The sequence below is a fragment of the Cygnus atratus genome, chromosome 11 (genome assembly GCF_013377495.2).
Source record: "Cygnus atratus isolate AKBS03 ecotype Queensland, Australia chromosome 11, CAtr_DNAZoo_HiC_assembly, whole genome shotgun sequence".
In the NCBI taxonomy this organism is placed as follows: domain Eukaryota; kingdom Metazoa; phylum Chordata; class Aves; order Anseriformes; family Anatidae; genus Cygnus; species Cygnus atratus.
This window is the reverse complement of record NC_066372.1, coordinates 15,387,872-15,399,867: the sequence shown is the minus strand read 5'-3', so window position 1 is coordinate 15,399,867 and position 11,996 is coordinate 15,387,872. Positions and strand designations below refer to the sequence as shown.

General features: G+C 43.6%; 1 protein-coding gene across 1 annotated transcript in view; it reads right to left on the bottom strand.

Moving 5' to 3' along the window:
• Window positions 1-965: 965 nt before the first annotated feature.
• The window catches only part of SLCO3A1 (solute carrier organic anion transporter family member 3A1), a 130,036-nt gene continuing 119,005 nt past the window's right edge, over window positions 966-11,996 (bottom strand). Inside the window, exons 8-10 of the mRNA XM_035554849.2 lie at window positions 11,710-11,885; window positions 8,553-8,617; window positions 966-3,846 (exon numbers count right to left, since the gene is read on the bottom strand). Coding sequence (XP_035410742.1) covers window positions 3,467-3,846; window positions 8,553-8,617; window positions 11,710-11,885 — 621 coding nt within the window. The 3' untranslated portion in view covers window positions 966-3,466. The remainder of the gene's footprint in view (window positions 3,847-8,552; window positions 8,618-11,709; window positions 11,886-11,996) is intronic.

The following is an 11,996-nucleotide window of genomic DNA, read 5'->3' as shown; positions in this document are numbered from 1 at the left end:
AAGTCACGCAAGGCAACCAGACAAACCTTAGAGACTGCTCAACCTCAGGTAGATTGAATCTCCAACATCCCATTCCTTAGCAGACAGCCATGAAGAGAACACAGTGCTTGGAGATGTCAAAATAAAATCTCTGCTGAGACGGAGGCCTCAACAAAACCCTGAATTTTAATGCCCCTGAATATGGAAAAGAATTTCTAACTCTAAATCTGCACTGCACGGCTCAGACCATGCCACTACTTTTGCTCCCAGGAATGGACATTTTTCTAACCCCATCTTTGTTCTCAGGTTTCCCGCATATTAAGGCAGTTGCGGATGGAAGTGGAGTGCTCGCAGGCTAAGGCGCACACCGCGTTTTGGGAAAGAGGAGGATGTCGGAGACTCTCCACTTGTTATTCTAAAACAAAAATGGGGTTGCAGGCAAAACTGATTTGTGGTTTTGAAATCAGAAAAGCAAAGAGGTTGCTGGGAGGGATGAGGGTTCTGGTCTGCACATTTTCTTTAAAATAAAACTTTTATTTGAATCTGTACCAAAGCACTGACAGTAAAACCCTTCACGATGCAGGCATCTGATACATCCTTAAAAAAAGAGGGGAATGGGAAGAGAGCTTTTCAAAAGCCACATTATCAAAAGAAATAAAACAACAATCATGCAGATATTTTAAGTTACGGCTTAAAAATAATAAAAGTAACCCCATTCAACTGCATCTCCCATACACACCACAAGAAGAGATTAAAAAAAAAAAAAAAGAGGAAAAAAAAAATTGAAAGCATTAAGTGCTCTGGAATCCTGTTTCTATAACTCCGGTCAAGGGAGACTTTTGACTGTACTGACAAACCACAGCTCTTGAACACTGGGAGTTTGTTTTGCATCATGCCAGCACGTCGTTCTCCTTCACCTTGGACTTTCAGAGGGGAAGCAATGGAATTGTGGAAGGGGTTTTAGAACTTCAAGCAGTCAGGCTTTGAGAAAGGCTCTATTCTCCAACGTTTGTGTTCAAGTCTGAATGTGTGTGTACGGTATAAAATTATGAGCTAACATTTGAAAAGACAGCAGTCTAAGTAATAAATTTCCAGAATGAAGAGAACTGTACAGAATGATTTCAAAGGCTTATACTTGACAATTATACATATTTTATGAGACAGTTATGCACCCTGTGCCTTTTTTAAATTCATTGTTTTATGGATGCAGTATCTCTTATTTTATCAGACAGGATATACTAAACAAATCTAATGGTCTAAAAAGCATCATTTACCGCCCAGCGTAACAATGGCACTGCATAGCTTTGTAACTTTTTTTTCTTAAACTCCTTCATTAATCAAACGATCCTTAACATGGCTGCAAACCGAGTATCTGCAGTTACAATATTTGTTTAGCATTTGGCACCATGGAGTTTATTTGATACACCTTTTTTTTTTTGCCCTTATTGTTGCTGAACATTTAATGCTGTGCATAAATTACAAACACACTTGTAAGTCAAACGGAAGCAGTTTGATACCCCACGCCCATGTTTAAATGCCTAGATAAGAGCAAAGTCTGCTAAAAACAGTGCTGAACATGAGTAGCAAGTCATCAACTCCCCTGTAACTGCACCAGCTGTAGGGTGTCCACTGCCAGCAGTGGACAAGGACCTGGGGAAGATCAGCCCATCCTCCAGCTGCATGGAAGCGATGTCCAGCATTCGGTTCAACATACCAGGTTACTTCTCTAAACATCTGCAAGTTCACAACAGCTTCAAAATACGAACAAAAAAGGCGTCTTTTTTTTTATTAAGATGCTAACCCTTAAAACCCTTCTGACATTTACTCCATTGGAAATGGGCCTGGTTTCCATTTCTGACTGGGGAAAACTCATCAAACACAACCACTTAGTATTGCTTCCCAACAGGAATGTTTTGGAAAAGAAAAATAAGCATGCAAAATAAGCCTGGCCCAATGCTTCTTGAAATCAGATGAAAGTTTTCCCTTGATTCTTTACAGTCTTGGCTAAGACTGCATTGCAAAGGCAAAGCCAAATCTGTTCTTGTATGGGTGCCTCTTGAGGATCTGAATGAAAAATTCAGAGGTGCTTAGTGCTGGCCAGCCTCTGCTCCCACAACCCAGCCTTCCACGGGAACACAATTTGCACATCTAAGGTCAAAATGTGGCCTCCAGGAGAGGAGATTATTCCACCTTTCTCACACGGCTTCCATTGAAGTGAGTGGCATTTCTCAGGTGAAAAAATATCAGTTGTGAGGGTTCAGGATCAAGGTCAGTATTCCTTTCATCTTGTACACACACACACACACTTTAAAGAAAACATCCACCACACAATTTCTAGATTGCAAATTATATATATATATATATATCTTTAAAAACCAGAGAGAACATAAATAGTCTCTCCATATATATATATGTATTCACTGAGTCACATATAATATGAAAAAACTATATTATGTAAATCATCATATTATCTATAATTTTCCAACTGACTTTTTTTTTTTTTAGAGAGACACAGTGCATTCATTCTCTTTTTTAAAAACATATTGTGTGTCTTCATTGGCTTGGTAGCATATTAGAATGAAGGCGTATGGATAAAAAATGCAGAGGATTAAACAAACCCCTTCAGTCATATTATTAAACAGAATCCTTCCCCGAACTAGCATAAATAAATCCACCCTATGGAAAAGTGTCAGCGATTTAAGGGTTAACATAGATTTGAAAATAACTTTATAAAACCTTATTAGAGGACTACGCAGACAAATATTTGGAATTCATCCCCCTTTAAAAATGACAGCACGTTTGGCAAGTGTGAGCAAATGTCTTGAACTTTACTGGGTTTGACAGATCTGAGCACAGCTATTCACAGACACCCAAAGAGCTGCGATCTGCGAATGCGCCTCAGCTGGAAGGACTCGGATACTCGGACAGCACTGCCAGCTACCTGGAAGGTTTCCAGCAGCTCTGAAGGTATTTATCGTGGACTCGTGGCTGGTGGCAGAGTGTGAGTGGTCGAACAACTCCAGCACCATTCCCTCTTTGCCATCACGGCGTGCGCCGGGTTCGAACAGCCCAGCTAACCCCTCAGCCCACGTCGCGGGAATAGCAGGGCTCCACACATCCCTGCCCTTAACATCTTGCTTTCTCTATGCCTCATGCCCAAGCCTGTCCGTTTGCCGAGCTCTCCGATGAACCTCTGTGGATGCCCTTCGTCGATTCCCGTTTTGGAAGCCCGTACTGTCATCAAAGGGGCTGGTACCCAGCCGCAGCAGCTCCCTGCTTTCTCCATCACCCCGCAGGATATCGCAAGTGATCCCATGAAAAGATGTTGTTCTCAAGAATCCTGACTGGGTTTGACTTTGAGAAAAAGACAAAAGTTTCCTGTGTTGCCATTGTTGCTTTGCAATTGTACTTCTTCACTCTCACTCTCCTCTTGTTTTTATTAAAAAGGACCCTTATATTATTAATATAGTTCACCCCTCCACAGTCACTATAAAACAGACTCCATATTTTCACACCACTCATGATCTTCAAGGTTATAGATAAATTTTGTCCTATGTGATTGATTTTGGGGCACCGAGTCCCGCCCCAGATTGTCTAAGGTGAGAGTAGAGGCAAAAAACTCACTAGTGCTGAGCCCACCTTCGTGGTTCTTGATGTATCTTTTATAGTTTTTCCTCAAGCACTGCCAGGTGGTTGTGTACAAGATGAATGCAAAAGACTTGAGGGCTATAGCAATACTAACGTACAGGTATCTATAGACCACGTTGTCATACAGTGCGCAGGCTCCTTGCTCGCCACAGAACGTGCTCCAGAACAGACACGTGGAGTCAATTCCAGCCCCAAAGATCAGGGGAGGTGGAATAAAACCTGTCAAAATAAGAGAGACAAATCATGCTTTTATGATCTTTACGATAAAGGGAGAGGACGTGATTGCAGTGAACGGAAAGAGAGGACACTGATCAAGGTTAACGGTCCCAGATGGAGCCTGTAATTCTCTTCTGTTTTTTCAGTTCTAAATCAACCTAAACAAAGGCTGTGGATACGAGTCTTTATTTTGGACTCATTATCTATGGAACAGACTCCTGCTGATATCCCAAATGCAGGTAGGATTTTCTCAAGATTAAGTGCCTTACATTAAGCTTCTGGTTTGAAGCTGGGTGGAGGAGTAAATGAAAGAGGGGGAGGATGGCCTTGTAGCTTGCTCTATGTTTAGATACTGGTAATTCTGCACCCTGGGATGCTCACTTGAAGGGTGTCACAGGACTCCAGAGTCTGAAATCAGCTGGGGAGCTGAGATCTAGTTTTGGACCTTTCGCTGGCAGAGGAGCAGGCTTTCCCCTGATCCAAGGAGAAGAAGCAATGGCCTGTAATTCATGCCAATATTAAATAGGAAAAGAAGGAAAAAATTCAGTGTGTCATTACGTGAAACATCACAGCAGGATTCTCCCAGAGCCACTGCAGCTAACGGCTGATGGAGCATTTCTCCATTTGCAACAGAGCTGCAATCAAAAAGCAAAGCAATCACTCCAACCCCTGTTAACCAGTGAAGGCGATGTTTTTTCTTCTCTGCTTTTTCTCACCTTACAGGGATACTGTAGAGCATCACATTACCCCATTTCACATTACCCCCACAGTGGTGAGGTTGTCCACATCCAGCTGTGTGCTCCCCATCCAGCACATGGGCACCGAGCGTGCAGCACTCAGAAGAAAATGCGGATGCTCTAAATGTGGATGCTCTACATAATGCAAAGCGTTTCTTTTCCTTCTGTTACGTTTATGGGGGGAAAAAAAATCAGATGGAAAGTGGATAAACCTGGGGGAGAGGGGGCGGGGAACAAAACCAAAAAAAACCACAAACAAAACTTACTGCTGTGGGTTAAGACAGCAAGCAAAGGAGGAGAACACTGTGGGCACCATGTACTCTCCCAGATTGGGCCTTGACAGTATCACCCCATTTGTAGGTGCTGTGATGGCTGAGTCCCTATAAATACATGTGTAGGCAAACAGACACAAGGACTGCAGTTTTTAGACAGAAAAGTGCTTAATCTTGGATCCGGTTTCATCATTAACCTGGATTTCTAGGCTTAGATAAGATGCCTTCTTTCAGCTTGTCACGAACAAAACAGTGACATTCATGACATATATCCTACGACTACAAATAAATTGGTTGTCTTCACTGTTCCCTGTGGCAGCTGAGATCTCTTTATTTTATTTTGATGACTAGAGCTCTGCAGGTTTTGTTTGATCTTCCTTATATGTTAATAAACGCAGGAAGGAAGAAAGGCTATATGGACTTCTGGTACTCTTTTTAACCAGTCATTAATAGCATGGATGTAGTAAATAAAAATAGACGATATAAAAGCGAGACGATTCTTTTGTTACAAACACTAGTTCCAGTCATCACATCTAAAACCTGGTTATGTTCTGGAAAAACAGTCAGTGCCAGCTCACTGTTCCTCATGTCAATGACTGGAAATTCCAGACTGAGCTGGGTCTGTGCTGAAGTTAAAAGATGTCTGCTTTTTAAACCCGTGGACAACTGCACACTCAATCTAGCATTTAAAAATTCAGGCAGGCTCCTGCCAGAAACAAGCAAAGAGATTGTGCTGCTGAATGCAGTTTGTGTGTCCGGAGCTGCAGTGGCTCTGGATGCCACCTCCCTAAGGGCTAACGCACAGATGGGGCCGTGACCAAGGAAGCAGGAGCTGCATGCGTTCTGGACTAAGGGAAAGCTGCATGCGAATCATAATTTTGAGGTGTGAACCCATACTTATTTTAACACACTGAGAGATGCTGATGCAAAGCTTTGGAGGTGCACAGGCTGGACTCCAGAAATAGCTCCCATCGGCTGCTTTCAGCTGGCTTTCCAGCTTTTCAAAAGATAATTTGACCTGGAATTTGCTCCTTACAAGACTCGAGGAAGGACCTGTTTCATTGAACTACAAACCTATACCTACATGGATGCAGGCACGTGTGGAAACCTTTAAGAAAAACAGATGAAAAAAACTTCTTTTTAGCAACCAGTGTTTCAGGTCATTTTCATCAGGGCACGAGACTCTCAGGGTGACTCAGGGATTAGACCCTCTGAGAGATGGGAGTTGAGGGATTGCACTGTGGTAGGAAAGTCCTCCCAAGAGAAGCACTGCATTTTTGTCACGTTGGACGGAGACGGGCAAACAACATGGGCTTGTACAAAAAACCAAAGGAAGTTCCCTGGTAAGCGGAGGCTATGCCAAGATGCACAGTGAACACAGTTCAGAAAGGACGCATCCAGGATCTCTGCACATGACTAAACCCTTTCACCACTCCAGACATGCCCAGTCAGTGCTGACAATCCCTGACACAATCAGGATGGAATTATCAAGGATGTTTTGTCTCATGCTGTTTCCAAAAGCCATTTTTCAGTCTCAGAGGGACTTGAACTGGACATTTCCCATCCAGCTCAGAACTTCCCCAGCTACTGGAAGCATTGAAGAGATTCCAGGTTTCTAGTTCTATCAGCCCTACCTCTCTGTGTATGAGATGTTATAGGGAAAGAACATCCCTATCAGAGCTTCCTGTATAGCAGCTGCTGCTTTTGAAAACCTTTGGCTCCAACTGCATTGCTTTACACTCGTCCCTGAGAAACTGCAATAGCACTTTTATATGAAAACACTGCTATGCTGCTCTCTCTCAGCAGAATTCCTGTGGAATGAGATAATACATCCAGAAGGATACTGGAAGAATTCAGTGGTGTTTCATGTTATTATAGTGAATATTAAAGAGATTCAATCATGCTTTACCTCTTATTGCAAAGCGTTGCAAAAAATTCTGCGATATATATTTCATGCAGAAACTGCAGGGCCGTAGAAAAAAAGCTACCCCTGGCTTACTGAAATCTATTAGCCATGATTGCACCTCTGGGTCTCATACCACCTATATTTAATATATACTCTCCTTTGGTTCAAGAAGCAGCTATTATCACTCTCTTCTTAAGTCAAAGCTTAAAGGTGAACTGAAAAGCTTTTAGAATAAATCAGTAAAGCTAGTCTCAAACCTCAGATTGTTAAGGGCAAGATTTGCATACCACGGCTTATATTGAAAAGTACCTTTCTCTTCATTTTCTATATGTTCTAGCTACGTTGCTGAATATATTCTCTTATTTCAAGGGAATTCCTTAGTGACAGAGCAACATATAAGGATTTGAGTTTAAATTCTTATTATGGCTTCTTTACTGGAAGAAAAAAAAAGATCTATTCATCTTCAGTACATGCGTCTGAGCCCAGTTTTAGTGGAATTCAAGATACTGCTATCTCAGAAGGTTTCTCTCTTTCAAAATGTAGAGAGAAGAGAGAAAACCTTCCCCCTTAAGTACTTTTTCATTTGGTAACAACAACCCACAGATCTCCTCCTTGCACACTTGCCTGCTGACACTCCACATTCAGCCAAAAAAGACAGGCCAAAACCTGAGAGCAGCACTGACAGCAAAGGAAAATACTGTCTTTGCGAGGCTTGAACCAGAGCCAGGCCAAGTCAACCCAGAAGCTTCCCGTTGACTTATCTGAGCTCTGGATAAGATTGCTTGATGGAGCTTTAATGCAAACTGGCCTGGGACATCATTTCCCTTTCAGCTCATAAGAGACAAGGTGTTACTAAAAATAAGTAAATAAACAAAGTCACTTATTCAAGGCAATGTGTGTTACTGTGTGATTTTTAGTCCTCTAGTTCCCAGTGCCTTGCTACAGCCTAGAAGATGGCATTTTACTCTCCAGCTCATCCCTTTGAGACTGGGGGATCATGCAGGGAAGGTACTGCCCGTGCCCTGCTGTGGGAGGCATGAAGTGTGACCCTAAAAAAAGCAAATTTCAGCCCTAAAACATGAAGAAACCATGTGTGTGAGATGGACCCACACAATGATGTGTCATTGAGATTAATGAGCTGAAATACAGGAGCTTTAAAATAGGAGCCATCTCTTTAAAAGGGGAAACAATTCCACCTAGAAATAAGAAGAAGACAAACAAAAGCCCAGTGTGTTCCTTTTAATTCACACATGAGAAACACATACTGGTCCAGAGCAATAGCTGCATGCATTTTAATGGGATATTAACCCACAGGAGAGTACAAGGACTCAGCCTGTCTCATTTCACTGTTTTCTTTTCTGAGAGACCAGAAGGAAGGGACAAACACAGCATGTAACATAGGTCCTGTCCCTCAAATGAGGATCAAAATATACATTCCTCTACTTCAGCAATATGCAATACAGCAGTAATTTTGCAAGCTGCTGACATGTTAATAACAACTATAGAGGAGAACTGTCTGCATGGGAGCGTGGCAGAAATGGTCATTTCTCATGCAACACCACATTTTCTTCCATTAGCACAATCCAAATGGCAGGAAAAGCACCTTTAGGAGCCTTGATGCAACATCCTTCACAGGGAGGTCCTAGACCTCATTGCTTCAGACCCCACTCGTGACAACCAGTGTCTGATGTGCAAGTTTGCACGAAGAAGAAATCAACTCTTGCATATTAAAAACAGTGTTTTCTGTGAGAGAGGAAAGGGCTGGGGAGGAAGACAAGAATTTTTTGTACCTACCTAGCAAACGGAGAAGCAGGAAAAGCACCCCCAAAGCATAAGACTTGAGTTCAGGGCTCACGGTTCTGTAGGGAGGAGAGAGGGAGAGAGTGAAATCGATTCTTATTCTGCTTTGATTAACAGACCCCATGGCGATTCTGTGCTGTCAGCCAGGATGCCACCACCACCTCTTCAAAAAGTCATTAATGGGGTTTTCTTCTCCCTTTGCCTACAGCCTCGAAAGTAATTGCGATGGTGGCCATGTGATGGGTTCAGGAATTTAGTGAAGTCATTAATAACAGCAGCTGATCCTGTTGTCGGATAGGGAAAAATTAAATTCCCATCCCAGTAAATCATCGCTTACAAACGCCACATCATTCTTTTAAGGCTCCATATGCTGAGAATTGGTGGGAGAGAAAACTTTCTGATGCTTCCCAGACTACTAGGAGTAAGAGGGGAAGGGCGGATGATGGACCAAAATGTTCGGCCAACCTGTTAAAACAAGCCTCCCAGTGATGACGTGCTCGAGAAGACTTCTTTTCATGGAATTTGCTTTATACCGGGAAGACAACCATTGCCCAACCTTTTGCTATGAACAGAACCCGGTTTATCGCATTAGTATCAGCCTCCAAAGTGCTTTAAAAAATAATTCATGGTTTTCCGATTGGCTTAGCTCAAGGATCCTATTGGCTAAAGTTATCCTCTCAAGGCAGGCTCAGCAAAGCCTCTGGCATTTCAGAAATCATTAACTTGGTCTCAAATCTTATAACAGCATTTTATGTCCCACGGTGTACAAAGGCTTGGAAAGCAGACGGTGATCCCCACGTGACTGGGTTCATCACACGGGAAAACGTTAAAGGCCTCGGTGGTCTATTCCCCTAGCTTCTCACAGAGGCCTGCACTCAGCGCTGCCAGTGACACCCATGGGGGCACAGGCACTCCTCTGTATAAATATATCGGAAGGGAATCAGACAATACCAATAAAAAAGCCAGAAAAGCAATAGGTTTCAAATTAAGAGAAGACCATTCTGATCACTGCCCTTATCTCAGACATTACACAGGCCATGTAACGTGGTATCAGGATTCCTGCATGAAGCCTATAACCTCTGGCTGAGGTTCAGCAGTTTTCAGGCAGACACCCAGGCTTGATGTAAAGACTTGAAGGTGTTAAGTATCTACCCTTGGAAAAACATTTGAGTGGTTAATGGCTTGGCTCAAAGAGGGTCTACGGTAGCATGGGAAGTGAAGGGAACAGAAACAGTATCAAAGTTTATTTTATGGAAAAAATAGATTATCATTTGAAAAATTCACAGTGGGTTTTTAATCAATATTGGTGTCTGTCTGTCCACCTTTTTGTATTTAAGTCAAGGTCAATCCCCATACCTTAGTGTGAAGTACAATTTGTCAGCTGGAAACATCTCCTTTTCTCGACTACAACAGTGAACTAATGACTTTCCTAGACAAGACATCTAATTTGTGGACCCTGCAGGGAGGGCAAACAAATTTCATGCCAAGTGCTGAAATTCTTCAGAATACGGACTTGCCCTGATTTCTACCCAGGTGGTACCCACTTCCCTTTGGATGCTGGGCGAGCAATACCAGAAGGCCTTGAGGGGCAGAAGGCAAACCTCTTTTTATTTTTACTCCCACTGCAACCCCCCAGCCAGTCCCTAAACCTCCCAGTCACTCAATTCTAGAGCCTCAGCTCCAAGGCAATCAGTTACAGCTGATCAAAGTGTTTTCTGGCTAAAAATTCAGTTCCTGCCCTGTGGCCATCTCAGGCACATGCCCGAGCGCACAAAAGCTACCAGTCCCAGTGCAACTCTTGCTTGTCTGGCGAGGGGAGTTCGTTTTTAAATTAAACACGGGAAGCGAATGATGCTGTTGTCACTGCCAGAGACACCACGGATACATGCCAACACTTCCTTTTAGCAATGCCTTATCCAAGATGGCATTTGCGAGAGAACATGTGGTGGGATATGGTGAGCGGCTCTTTCCCATGCATTTTAGCAGCTAAAACACTAAAACTCTGAAGGGAGTGCAGCTACTAATTTGGAAGGGTGAATTGTTTGTTTATCTGAGCTGAGCGCTAAGTATTTTTAATGCTCCCTTCCCTTTTTCTTGTATTCCTCTTCCTGGCTGGTGACTGGCTTGTCTCATTTGAAGTCGACACAAAGACAACTTCATTCAGGATCCTACAGGTGATGGCAGCTCCCTCGAACAAAGAACCCTTCAAACTTCAAATTACTTTTGCCACAGTATTTATCATGAGAAATTTGATTTCCCTTTAGCTACTGTAGATGCAAAGAGAGAAAAGAACTAGTAGATGGAATATCTCATTTTGTATCCTGCAGGGAGACATGCCCTCACAGAGCTGTTCTGTCCAAGATCCACTCAAGAGTGTGCCTCTAATACAGACCTTATTGATTGGGTTTTATTGGAATTTTCCAGGCTGCAGAATGGATCTGCTATTTATGCCTCTGGTTATTATTCTCACTAAGTGACAGCCTCTGGATAAACGTGGGCTTAGATATATATTTGTATCATAGGGTGAAGTGTTCCGTGTGTCTGGAAATACACAGGGTCAGTTATCTGACTAAGCTACTTCAACTATTCACATTGGCTCAGCCCGAGATGTCCTTCATACTTTAAAGTTCCTTCTGGTTTTGGACTTGGTCCAGGGTGAGAGAAGTCAAACTCTAGCCAAGTGGGTACTGACCAATGCTCACCTTTGCCACAGTCTTGTATTTTTCCATCATTTCTAAGATCTCCAGGGCATCTCTAACGGTATCTCAGCCATTACATGCTGAGAACACGGGGCTGCATTTCTGCCACTTCGCTGCTGCAGCTGTAATGTCCCTCCTGACTGGACTGGAAGCTGTACTTCTGCATGTCCTTTCCCATGCTAACCCCAGCCTTGTCAAAACCAAGTTTGCTGCCTCTTTTTGCAGCATCCTGGCAGCGACCTTCTTGGTTGGCAAGCCCAGCTCCTCCTCACTCCCTTTTTACCAACACTGTACATGAGTGATTCCTTTATTCCCATCAGCCACGGCATGGATGAACCAGGAGCCGTGAGTAGTACCCCATGAGCCCCTGGCCCCATTCCCACCCCGAGAGCAGCGCCCCAATGACTGCAGCCCCCAGGCAGCCCCCCAGTTCCTCCTGGCATTGGCCTTACCTGATGAGTATGATCACTGAGGGCGTCTGCGCCATGGCCCCGATCATGCTGCAAACGCACATCACGCAGAGGAATGTCAAGAAGGCCTCTTCGCAGCCGGGACTGGGGCATTTTCCGGGAACAACGGTGGCATTTTCGGCAGGGACCGAGCTGAGGCATGAACAGCCGCTGAGGTTCTGTGGAGGAGCACAGGGGTTCAGGGAAAGCAAGAGCTGTGGTCCCCAGCACCTGCCCTCTGCGATAAGGGCTGCCAACAGCCACTCGGAAGGCTCCCATGGTCAATTAAG